The 13,187-nt window shown below is 46.5% G+C and overlaps 1 protein-coding gene across 4 annotated transcripts in view; it reads left to right on the top strand.

Annotated features, from left to right (window-relative positions):
* IGF2BP1 (insulin like growth factor 2 mRNA binding protein 1) overlaps positions 1-13,187 on the top strand; it is a 58,334-nt gene that overhangs the window by 24,676 nt on the left and 20,471 nt on the right. For all 4 annotated transcript variants that reach the window (XM_025363564.1, XM_025363562.1, XM_025363561.1 and 1 more), the window contains 3 exons: positions 3,676-3,724; positions 4,540-4,591; positions 10,510-10,573. In XM_025363564.1, coding sequence (XP_025219349.1) covers positions 3,676-3,724; positions 4,540-4,591; positions 10,510-10,573 — 165 coding nt within the window. The remainder of the gene's footprint in view (positions 1-3,675; positions 3,725-4,539; positions 4,592-10,509; positions 10,574-13,187) is intronic.

The following is a 13,187-nucleotide window of genomic DNA, read 5'->3' as shown; positions in this document are numbered from 1 at the left end:
CTTTAACTGGGGAGATGGGGGAGTGGGGTGGGGCTCTAGGCAGTGGTATTTTTCACTATTTTACCCACCAGTGCATAAGTAAAATCTTAATAATTGTTACTATTGTCAACCCTACCCGCCTGCCTCTTTCCATGCTAGTCTGGATACTCCAGTTCCCTGGGACTGGGGACTTGGACATGGACTGAGTGCTTACTACATGGCAAACAGCTTGTTTTATACAACTTCTCTTTGAAGTCTTCATAAAAGCCTTATTCAAGTTTCATAGGAGGTAACTAAGGTTCAGAGTGAACAAGTAACCAGTTAGGGTGCTCTTAGCTTCCATCTGGATCCCCCAAGTTCCCAATACACTGCCGGAGCTCAGCCCACACCAGGCCTTCTCTAAGTGTTTGTGGAATGAATGAGACTGGGACCAAGCGAAGGAAAATACAGGTTACAGTTCTCAGCAATGCCCCATGTGCTTTGGGCCTGAAAGAAATTAGGTAGCACCATACTTAATAGAAACTGGGCCAAGGGCTTAAAAGACAAAGGTTCTTCATGGCCTCTGTGCCTCCCTGCCCCCTCGTTGTGTTTTAATCAGGGCTGGGGGCTTTGCTGAAAGGAGGCCTGGAGGGGCCTGGAGTGGGTTCCCAGGGTGGGGTGTGTGCCCTGGAGGGCTGGGTGAGTCTCTGCTGGTTGGGGGTGGGGGAGGGCTGCCAGGATGTCTTTTCTTTCATTGGTTGGGTGGCCCTGCCCTCCTCCCCCTCCCTCTCCTGGAACATTCCAGACATTCCAGACGATCTGCCTGCCATTGCTTTCAGGATATGGATTAACATCCCAGCAGAGATTTGATTTCACCACTGCCACCCTTCTCCTCCCCCCATCCCCTCCACGAAAGAAAGCCTCTAAAACTGGGAGTTTGAAGTGTGAGGGAATTTTGACCTTTGACCTTAGATTGTACTAAGGGACCATCTTGAAAGAGCACACTTCAAACTGGGCTCCTAAACTGGGGTTCCCTTAGGCCCTTACTGGTTTGAACTCCCAGGTAAGCCACCCCGACCTCTCTGCCCTTCATCCAGAAGTGTTCCCTTGAGGGAGGTCCTGGGCCTGGGCCTGGGCAATACCTGTTATAGGTGTTAAACTAGGTCTGTGTTCTCAGTCTTCCAATGGCATGGCCATTTCTTTTCCTCATTTCTTCCAGCAGCTTTGCTTTCATTGTGAGGGCTTCTACATTTTCAGTCTGTCTAGTTGGTCATCAAATGAGTTGTGGGAAATTCCTCACAAGGGTAGAGGCAGGGGTTCCCTCTTGGCCAATGAATTGAATCACAAAAAGGTGGTCTGATGGCATTTGGGGACCTGGAACTGGATTTGTATCTTATTATTTTGTCCTGCTATAATCTGACCTACTTAGGTCAAGTTCATGAACAAACCAAAGAAAGCCGCAGAGATTCTCTTCAATACTTATTTCCTTCTTTCCCCATTATTTCATCCCTCAGAGAGTTTTCCTTAACATGTTTAGAATGGCAGGCTAGAAAATATCATAGAGACCTTGCTTGTATCCACTGTAAAGCTGGAGATATTGAGGTCACATGGGTGAAGTGAGTGAACTGGCTCAGGATAGCCAAGGTCAATGCTTTTACAGCTAGAGCTTAGCATCCCTTTTCTCTGGTCCCTTATGTTTTCAGCACCCTTTCCCCCAGGCTTGGCAAGGGCTGGCATGTCAGATAGGAATACTGAGGCCCGAAGCTTAAGAGAGGCTTAATTAGAGGAACAGCCAGTCAGGGGCAGGTAAAGGGCTAGAACTAGACTTTCTTAGTTTCTAGTTCAGTTTTCCTTCAAGCCACTAGAGTTTTTTTGGACATTGTCCTTGGACTAAGAGTTTGTAATCAAGGATAAACAAAGATACAAATGCAATTGACCAATGCATTAAGTCAATTTAGAAGTCTTAAACACAGGGATTAGTGCATTGATTGGGGTGGTGAGCAAGTGATCTGGGAGTCAGTCCTGAACCTGAAAGCCTTCCTTAGGGAAAATTAGCTTTTTTTTTTTTTTTTTTTAAATGAGTCTCACTCTGTTGCCCAGGCTGCAGTGCACTGGTTTGATCTTGGCTCACTGTGACCTCTGCCTCCCTGGTTCAAGCGATCCTCCTGCCTCAGCCTCCTGAGTAGCTGGAATTACAGGCACGTGCCACCATACCCTGCTAATTTTTTTTTTTTGTAGAGAGGGAATTTCACCATGTTGACCAGGCTGGTCTCCAACTCCTGACCTCAAGTGATTGGCCTGCCTCGGCCTCCCAAAGCGTTGGGATTACAGGCATGAGCCATCACGCCTGCCTAAAAATTACATTTTAAAGATGGGAAGAAGAAATTACCTGGGCATAGTGGCATGCACATGTGGTCCCAGCTATACAGGAGGGTGGGAGGTGGGAGGATCGCTTGATCCCAGGAGGTCTAGGCTGCAGTGAACTGTGTTTATGCCACTGCACTCCAGTTTGGGTGACAGAGCACTTTACAAGATTGTTAGTAAATAATAGTCATAATAAAGCTGGGAAGAAAAAAATATTGTATAGTTACTGGGAGAGAGAAAAGTAGTGGCATTATGCTGACTTGTACCTGTGTTAATCACTCCCACCTTAGTATTCACAGATACATCTATTGTTACACTTTAAGTACTTACATTTTCTAGCATCACCTACCACCCTGTGAACGAAATGGCCTTGAAGAGGTTAAACAGTCAGTTTAGTACTAGTAAGTACTTGTAAAGGTCAGTACTAGTAAGTGGAGCATAGGTTTAAATCCGTATCTGTGCCAAGGACTTAACCACTGCACTATATCCTGCTGTGATTTGTTTGTGTATATTATCTCACCTAATAAATTGTGAACACCTTCAACCAGGCATTTTGTCTCTTTTGTTTATTTCTGTGTTTCCAGCATCTGGAACAAAGTAGTATGTGAAGTAGGTATTAATTAAATGGTTGTTAGATTAATTAATAATGCCTTGGGCCAGGTGTTGTGGCTTATGCCTGTAATCTCAGCATTTTGGGAGGCCGAGATGGGCAGATCACCTGAGGCCTGCAGTTCAAGACCAGCCTGGCCAATATAGTGAAACCCCGTCTCTAATAAAAATACAGAAATTAGCCTGATGTGGTGGCGCACACCTGTAATCCCAGCTACTAGGGAGGCTGAGGCAGGAGAATCGCTTGAACCCAGGGGGCAGAGGTTGTAGTGAGCCGAGATCGTGCCATTGCACTCCAGCCTGGGTGGCAGAGCGAGACTCTGTCTTAAAAACAAATAAAAAATAAAAAATAATGTCTTATTTAGCTTTGTATTCCTAGTGCCCGGAACATAGTTATGGTAACCTGCTTACTGAATAAAGGAATGAGTGAGAAAGTAGTGGGATAAACAAAACAGTTGTGTGTGTGTGTTTTTTTTTTTTTGTTTGAAATGTTAACTGAGTGCTTAGAACACCTGATTCTGCATTCCTAGGTGTGGTAGCATTCATGATAATTTTGGTCTCTAAAGCAAGGTACCCCTACTGCAAGTTTCCATTCCTAAAAGTTTATTCTTAGATTTTAAGACTATGGTGTTGGTGAGCTGAAGGTAAGGAAATAGAAACTGGGGCAAGGATTAGAAACTGCAAGTTTACAGACCCCTCATGTATTCAGAGCTTTCTTTAATTCTGCTCCCTCTTTACTTTCAGGAGCCGGAAAATTCAAATCCGAAATATTCCACCTCAGCTCCGATGGGAAGTAAGTGTTTGGGGGAAACTCTAAATGGAATGGGATACTGGAGCCTAGAAAGTACATCTGGACCAGCTGGAGCTGCCAGAAATGATTGGGGAGGTCTGGGGCCAGGCCAGGGAGGCCTGGGTCCTGTCCGTCCGTCTGTCCGTCCATCCGTCCTTCCTTCCGTCCGTCCTTCCTCTTCCTTTCTCTCTGTTTTTTTTTTTTTTTTTTTTTTTTTTGAGATGGAGTTTTGCTCTCTGCCCAGGCTGGAGTGCAGTGGCGTGGTCTTGACTCACTGCAACCTCTTCCTCCAGGTTCAAGCGATTCTCCTGCCTCAGCCTCCCAAGTAGCTAGGATTACAGGCGTGTACCCCCATGCCCGGCTAATTTTGTATTTTTATTAGAGACAGAGTTTTACTGTGTTGATCAGGCTGGTCTCAAATGCCTTACCTCAAGTGAGCCACTGCGCCCAGCCTTATCTTTTCTTAACCCACAGCCCCATCTTTTAGGTTGTCCCTATGGTGAGAGGCATTAGGGAGATGGTAGATGAGTGTTTCCTAAGCCCTAAACTTGGTAATGTGGCAGAAGATAATTTAGGGACCCAGGCAGCCCAGGTCTGCTTCCCAAAAAGCCCTTAAGGCAGAACTTAAGTACAGTCCTGCAAAGACACCCCATCCGCATTAGCACCCCAGAAAGGTCACACTGGACAGGTAATAATGCTCAAACACTCCTATGACTCTGTGTATGCCCCATTGCTTTAGGATGCAGGGTGTCCAGTGGCTGCTTTGCAAGGGTCCTGGGACTCAGAGTTAAGTGTACTTCCCTTCTCCATGCTCCTAGGTACTGGACAGCCTGCTGGCTCAGTATGGGACAGTAGAGAACTGTGAGCAAGGTAAGAGTGGGCCGGGCATGGGGTGGTGCTTGTGGTGGGGGTTGGAGGAGTTTGGTGCATTTATTCTGCTTCACTTTGTTTCTTTCTTTTTCTTTTTCTTTTTTCTTTTCTTTTCTCTTTTTTTTTGAGATGGAGTGTTGCTCTGTCACCAGGCTGGAGTGAAGATGGCATGATCTTGGCTCATAGCAACCTCCACCTCCTGGGTTCAAGCAATTCTCCTGCCTCAGCCTCCTGAGTAGCTGGGATTACAGACACATGCCACCATACCCAGCTGATTTTTGTATTTTTAGTAGAGACGTATTTTACCATGTTGGCCAGGATGGTCTCATCTCCTGACCTTGTGACCTGTCCGCCTCACACTCTTAAAAGTGCTGGGATTACAGGTGTGAGCCACCACGCCCGGCCTCTGCTTCACTTTCCATGATCAAATCAACATTGAAAACCAAAAGAAGAAAGGCAGATAGAATGTGTTACACAGGGAAGTACATTGGATTGGGGGCCTGGACTCTTGGCCTCGGCTTTGGGTCTTAGTTATCTGTGGAACTGGGTTTCTCTTCTGTTTAGCAGGAGGCTTGAACAAAGCCACTCCTTCCCAGCATGGAGTCTCCAGGTTCTTAGAGATCAACCAAGGTAGAAATGGCTATCCCAGGATTTTAGAAATAGTCTAAGAACAGAAATCTTGCATTCAACCTGAGTTACCCTGCAGCCATTTTACTTTAAAAGCTTCATGTTTCTTGTTTTTGGCTGGAATAATCAACCGGTTGTCTCTTTTTAGAAGCTCTGATTGGTAGGAATGTATGTCTTTGGTCAATTAAAAAAAAAGCAGAGGATTTAATACTTAGTTAATGTAGTTCGATAGGTAAGCAAAATCGTTTGAAGAGTAGACCCACAGAAGGAAAAATGATAAAAAAATTCTAGGTCATAAAAAGTTTGCCAGCTGGGTGCAGTGACTCACACCTGTAATGCCAGCACTATGGGAGGCCAAGGTGGGAGGATATCTTGAGCCACAAGAGTTTTGAGACCAGCCTGGGAAAGAGTGAGACTCCATGTCTACAAGAAATTACCTGGGAGTGGTGGTGGATATCTGCAGTCCCAGTCACTAGGGAGGCTGAGGCAAGAGGATTGCTGGAGCTCAGGAGGCCAAGGCTGCAGTAAGCTGTGATTGTGCCACTGCACTCCAGCCTGAGTGACAGCAAGACTCTTTATTGTTTCAAAAACAAAATGAAACAAGTTTTGTCCATTTAGTAATGGAAAGTGACTTTGGTTGGATATAAGGTGGTCTTTAGGCAGACAAGATACTGGGTTAGGTTTGGAGATCTTAAAGAAACAAGTGGATAATCACTTGGTTTGAGATTTAGATATTCCTCTTCAAATTATTTGTGGAAAGGGGCAAGCTATAAATGATTATAAATGATGAAAACCTTCACCCACCCAAGAGTAAACTGATGAATCTATCAAATACGTTCTAACCTGCTCTAATCTTGTAGCTTGCCCTTTATCTTAAATGCCAGGATGCAGCAGGACTAACTGATAACTACTGCTCAGTACTGTTCACAGTTCAGACTAATGAATACGTTACTCCTGGACAAACAGTAAGATTGAGCAGTGGCTTGGAAGCGAGTGCATGCCGAATTTCACTGAGTGGTGTATAAGGAGTCAACACTAGTTTAAATTTATCCAAGGCTCACTAGGGAGCTGTAACACATCCTATCTGGAAAGATATCTGCTACTTGGAGAGAACCGTGTGGGAAATGTTTGACTTTGTTGGACAATAGAGAAAGTCCTTAAGTCTGCTCAAAAGTCACTGTGAGTGAGGTCCATTCTTTCTACCTATCTCATCCTCTTTCATGTGATTTATTATTATTATTATTAGTTTTTGAGATACAGTCTCTGTCACCCAGGCTGGAGTGCAGCGGTGTGATCTCGGCTCACTTCAGCCTCTGCCTGCTGGGTTCAAGCGATTCTTCTGCTTCAGCTCCCAAGTAGCTGGGACTACAGGCACCCACCACCACACCCAGCTAATTTTTGTACTTTAGTAGAGATGGGGTTTCACCATATTGACTAGGCTGGTCTCTTGAGCTTGTGATCCACCCGCCTTGGCTTCCCAAAATGCCGGGATTACAGGAGTGAGCCACCACACCTGACCTCATCTGATTTATATTTCTCCATAGCAGTCATCACTGTCAAATACTCTGTAGAACTTGCTTATTTATTATGCTTATTGTTGTCTCTCTCTCCATAAACTCCACAAAGGCAGAGGTTTTTTTGGTTTACTACTGTATTTCCAGTCACCGGAAGATTGTTCTTGCAGAAGCTTCCTTACCACTGAGGAGGGAGAGACCTGCTGATGCAGGCCAGAGCAGTTAAGAGTGGTCTGGGGCCTAGCGTGGTGGCTCATGCCTATAATCCCAGGACTTTGGGAGGCTGAGAGGGGAGGAATAGCTTTAGCACAGGAGTTAAAGGCGTCTGTGAACTCTGATTACGCCACTGTACTCCAGCCTGGATGACAGATTCTTTGCACTGAAGTTTGTGATCAAGTGCCTTCTCTGTCCTCAGTGTTGTGGGGGCAGAGGCTTAATTTAAACCATGGTCCCCCACCCCATGGTTGAGCAAGCCCAGGGGACCGAAATTCACAAGACATTGGTATAGGAGAAAGAAAGTTAACTTTATTTATTTATTTATTTATTTATTTATTTATTTATTTATTTATTTGAAACAGAGTCTAGTTCTGCCTCCTAGGCTAGAATGCAGTGTGATCATAGCTCACTGCAGCCTCAAACCTCTGGGATCAAGTGATTCTCCTGCTGCCTTAGCCTCCCAAGTAGCTGGGACTGTCGGTGTTTACTACTGCACCCGGCTGATTTTTGTTTTTTTTTTTTTAATTTTTTTGTAGAGATGGGGTCTCCTTGTGTTGCCAGGCTGGTCTCAGATTCCTGGCACGACCTTCTGAAGTGATTCTCCCACCTCAGACGGTTAATTTTAATAATTGTAAGTGAGAAATATGTTTCTAGACTGCTTGGGATTCTAATGTCAGCTTGCCAAACCATTCTCCTAGAGCCAAGAATTTTGATGGGATCAATGGTTAGCATCCTGAGGCTACAATGGCCACATCCAAGACAGGAAATCCTTTCCCCTGGAAAACATGCAAATTCTTTTTTTTCTTTCTAGACTTCTACAGCCATTCCTGTCAGTCCATTTAGCAGGATTTTTTTTTTTTTTTTTTTTTTTTTTTGAGACGGAGTCTCGCTCTGCCGCCCAGGCTGGAGTGCAGTGGCCGGATCTCTGCTCACTGCAAGCTCCGCCTCCCGGGTTCACGCCATTCTCCTGCCTCAGCCTTCCGAGTAGCTGGGACTACAGGCGCCCGCCACCGCGCCCGGCTAGTTTTTTGTATTTTTTAGTAGAGACGGGGTTTCACCATGTTAGCCAGGATGGTCTCGATCTCCTGACCTCTTGATCCGCCCGTCTCGGCCTCCCAAAGTGCTGGGATTACAGGCTTGAGCCACCGCGCCCGGCCTTTTTTTTTTTTTTTTTTTTTTTGAGTTTTTTTTGAGATAGAGTCTCGCTTTGTCACCCAGTCTGAAGTTCAGTGGCGCAATGTCTGCTCACTGCAACCTCCACCTCCTGAGTTGAAGCAATTCTCCTGTCTTAGCCTCCCAAGTAGCTGGGATTACAGGCATGCACCACCACACTGGGCTAATTTTTGTATTTTCAGTGGAGACTGGGTTTTGCCATGTTGGCCAGGCTGGTCTTGAACTCCTGACCTCAAGTGATGCACCTGCCTTGGCCTCCTGAAATGCTGGGATTACAGGTGTGAGCCACTGTGCCTGGCCTCTGTTTAGCTAGATTTTAATACACGTTGGTTCTTGTGTCCTTGAGAATACATAGACTGCTAGAATGGATTTAGGTGTTTACAAGTTTTGTCAGCCATATCTTTGCAGGCCATTTCTTGGGATGTTTACTTCTATAAATTGCTAATCTCATTCAGCATGTGTTTTATTTTTTATTTTTATTTTTTTGAGACAGAATGTCACTCTGTTGCCCAGGCTGGAGTGCAGTGGCACCATCTCAGCTTACTGCAAGCTCCCAGGTTCATGCCATTCTCCTGCCTCAGCCTCCCAAGTAGCTGGGAGTAACAGGCGCCCGCCACCACGCCCGGCTAATTTTTTGTATTTTTAGTAGAGACGGGGTTTCGCTGTGTTAGCCAGGATGGTCTTGATCTCCTGACCTCGTGATCTGCCCACCTTGGCCTCCCAAAGTGCTGGGATTACAGGCATGAGCCACCGCACCCGGCCGCATGTGTTGATTTTTTTTTTTTTTGAGACGGAGTCTCACTCTGTCACCCAGGCTGGAGTGCAGTGGCCGGATCTCAGCTCACTGCAAGCTCCGCCTCCCGGGTTCACGCCATTCTCCGGCCTCAGCCTCCCGAGTAGCTGGGACTACAGGCGCCTGCCACCTCGCCCGGCTAGTTTTTTGTATTTCTTAATAGAGACGGGGTTTCACCGTGTTAGCCAGGATGGTCTCGATCTCCTGACCTCGTGATCCGCCCGTCTCGGCCTCCCAAAGTGCTGGGATTACAGGCTTGAGCCACCGCGCCCGGCCGCATGTGTTGATTTTTAACTAGTTCAACTTTTTTTTTTTTTTTTTTTGGAGACAGAATCTTGCTCTGTTGCCCAGGCTGGAGTGCAGTGGCACGATCTTGGCTCACTGCAACCTCCACATCCCGGGTTCAAGCGATTCTCCTGCCTCAGCCTCCCAAGTAGCTGGGACTACAGGCGCACGCCACTACACCCAGCTAATTTTTGTAATTTTAGTAGAAATGGGTTTCACCATATTGGTCAGACTGGTCTCAAACTCCTGACCTCAGGTGATCTACCTGCCTCGGCCTTCCAAAGTGCTGGGGATTACAGGTGTGAGGTACCACTCCCGGCCAACTAGTTTAACTTTCTAAAGGGAATTTACTCCCTTTAGAGTGTGTGGAGGTGGGTAGTAGTGTTTGCGTTGCCATATAGCCTTGTTGTGCAACTGCTGATAGGGCGGCTACACCCATTTGTGTATCTACTCTCTTGGGAACCGACTGAGCAAATTACAAAAAGCAAGAAGGTAAATTTGAATTTTCTTTCTTTCTTTGTTTTTTTGAGACTGGGTCTCACTCCGTCACCCAGGCTGGAGTGCAGCGGCACAATCTTGGCTCATTGCAACCTCTGCCTCCTGGGTTCAAGTGATCTTCCCACCTCAGCCTCCTGAGTAGCTGGGACTACAAGGGTGCAGCACCACGCCCGGTTAATTTTTGTGTTTTTTGTTAGCAATAGGGTTTTGCCATGTTGACCAGGCTGGTCTCTCAAGCTCAAGTGATCCACCTGCCTCTGCCTCCCAAAGTCCTGGGATTAAAGGCACGAGCTACCATGCCCTGCCTGGTAAATTTGAATTTTCAAGTAGCTCCCTTGAAAGGGGAAATTTTTTTTTTTTTTTGCCTTTTTATTCAAGTTGGAGTATCTGCCAGATGTCTTTTTTTTTTTTTTCTTTTTGAGGCGGAATCTCCCTCTTGCCCAGGTTCAGAGTGCAGTGGCACGATCTCACCTCACTTCAACCTCTGCTTCCCAGGTTCAAGTGATTCAAGCAGTTCTCCTGCCTCAGCCTCCCCAGTAGCTGGGACTACAGGCGCGTGCCACTATGCCCAGCTAATTTTTGTATTTTTTAGTAGAGACAGAGTTTCACTGTGTTGGCCAGGCTGATCTCCTGGGCTCAAGTGATCCGCCAGCCTCGCCCTCCCAAGGTGCTAGGATTTGCAGGCGTGATCCACCGCGCCTGGCCTGCCAGATGTCTTCTTGATCTCAAAATGTGGAAAGCTGGAGTTGGAGATTCATTGGTTGGGCCTCCAGATTTCCCTGCTCTGACGCTGTCCTCTCTTTTCTCTGCAGTGAACACTGAGAGTGAGACGGCAGTGGTGAATGTCACCTATTCCAACCGGGAGCAGACCAGGCAGTGAGTGGGTTGGAAAGTGGGGCTGGGGGCGGTTGGGGGGGGGGCGCTCTGAGGGGGGTGGTGTGAGCCTGGTCCCACTTTTTTCCTCAGGGGGTCTAGGCAGGCTGGGGTCCCCATCCAGGGTTCTGTTATTAGCCCAAGCCAAACCGAGAGTCTTGCTAAAAGGTTTCTTCAGGGGGTCTCCTTCATGTCCGTTGTTTCAGGGATCTCAAAGGCTCAGAAACATCAAGATCGATAGCAAAAATATATAGAAGGAAGGGACCCAAAGCCCTCCCAGAGAAGTGGGAAATTCCTTGCAGAGAAAATGTCCCCTCCCCGCTGATAGGTTTCTGGTTGCTCTGGGACCTTAGAGTCCTTTGTTGTGTTCTTGGCGCCATCTAGTGATAATGAAGGGGAACTTCAGGGTTCCAAAAAGATTCCTCAACCTTGGGATGCTGGGACATTTTATTGCAGTGATGGTCGTGAACCTAGCTGGTGATAGTTTTGGGGTCCTTTTAGTCCCATCGTACCCACAATTTTAGCTCCTAGCCCTTTGGTTGAGCAATTATGCTTCTCACTCGCTGTTACAGACAGACTACACATTTTACACATTACTCATATTAATATCTGAGCCTGTTATAGGCTTTTGCCATATTTCGCTTTGGGCTTTCTTGCTTCTTCAACATGCCGCCTTCTCCAATCTAATAATACTTTGTAAAATCCTACCTGTTATTAAAATACCTACCATTTTCTTTTAGATCCTCCTGGGCTCAGAATTTTCTAGAGGTTCCTACTGCCCCTTGTGGCCACCAGGGTTTGGCTTTAAAGCTCATGTCAACAGTTGCTCATTCTCTCCTGCCTACTGTTGCCTTGTTCTTGTTTTTTGGAGACAAGTCTCACTCTGCCATCCAGGCTGGAATTTAGTGGCATGGTATCAGCTCACTGCAACCTCAACCTCCTGGGCTCAAGCAATCCTCCCACCTCAGCCTGCCAAGTAGGTGGGACTACAGACATACACCATTATGCCTGGTTCATTTTTGTATTTTTTGTAGAAACAAGGTTTCACCATGTTGCCCAGGCTGGTCTCGAACTCCTGGGCTCAAGTGATCTGCCTGCCATGGCCTCCCAGAGTGCTGGGATTATAAGCTTGAGCCACCTCACTTGCCCTTTGTTACCTCATTAACATTTCTGGTTTTTTTTTTTTTTGAGACTGAGTCTTGTTCTGTCTTGCTCTGTCGTCCAGGCTGGAGTGCTGTGGCGCAATCTTGGCTCACTGCAACCTGCGCCTACTGGGTTCAAGCAATTCTTGTGCAAGAAAGCCCAAAGGAAAATGTGGCAAAAGCCTATAACAGGCTCGGATATTAATAAAAATGAGTAATGTGCAAAATGTGTAGTCTTGTCTGTAACAGCCTCCTGAATAGCTGGGACTACAGGTGGTACACCACCATGCCTGGCTGGCTGACTTTTTTAAAATCTTTTAATTTTAATTTTTTTCTTTTTGAGATGGAGTCTCACTCTGTCGCCCAGGCTGGAGTTCAGTGGCATGATCTCGACTTACTGCAACCTCCACCTCCCAGGTTCAAGTGATTCTCCTGCCTCAGTCTCCTGAGTAGCTGGGATTACAGGTGTGTACCACCACACCTGGCTAATTTTTGTGTATTTAGTAGAGATGGGGTCTCGCCATGTTGGCCAGGAAGGTCTCGAACTCTTGACCTCAAGTGATCCACCCACCTCAGCCTCCCAAAGTGCTGGAATTACAGGTGTGAGCCATCGCACCCAGCTGCCTTGTTAACATTTCTAACCAGTGTCAGCCTTGGGAATGGATGATGCTTGTGCCCTCCCTTTAGTCTTATTCAGCCCCATTTTACAGACATACCAAATAGACTGAGACTCTAGTCTCCAAGTGGTAAGCAAGCCATTCTGTCTCCAATTCCTACGTCTTTGCCACAGTTTAAAAAAATAATAATTATTTTATTTTTTGAGACACTCTCTCCCTGTTGCCCAGGCTGGAGTGCAGTGTTGCAAACACAGCTCATTGCAGCTTCAACTTCCTGGGCTGGGGATCCTCCTGCCTCAGCCTCTAAAGCAGCTGGGATAACAGGCATGCACCACGATGCTGGGCCAATTTAAACATTTTTAATATTTAGAGATGGGAGTATCACTGTGTTGCCCAGGCTAGTCTCAAACTCCTGGCGTTAGCGATCTTCCTACCTCAGCCTCCCAAAGTGCTAGAGTTATATAATGGTTTGCCTTTTTTTTTTTTTTTCTTTTTTTTTCTTTTTTTGAGATGGAGTCTTGCCCTGGCTGGAGTGCAATGATGCGATCTCTTCACTGCAGCCTCCACCCCCCGGGTTCAAGTGATTCTCCTGCCTCAGCCTCCTGAGTAGTTGGGACTACTGGACTACAGGTGTCCACCACCATGCCCGGCAATTTTTTGTATTTTTTGGTAAAGACGAGGTTTCCCCATGTTGGCCGGGCTGGTCTTGAACTCCTGACATCAGGTGATCCGCCCACCTTGGCCTCCCAAACTGTTGAGATTACAGGCATGAGACACCGCACCTTGCCTTTTTTATTTATTATTTTTTTAAAAACCTCAGAATATTTCAAAATGCGGTCAGGCTTGGTGGCTTGTGCT

Source organism: Theropithecus gelada, chromosome 16, assembly GCF_003255815.1.
Source record: "Theropithecus gelada isolate Dixy chromosome 16, Tgel_1.0, whole genome shotgun sequence".
Taxonomy (NCBI): Eukaryota; Metazoa; Chordata; class Mammalia; order Primates; family Cercopithecidae; genus Theropithecus; species Theropithecus gelada.
Note: the sequence above shows the minus strand (reverse complement) of the source record. Positions and strands in the feature narration are given on the sequence as shown.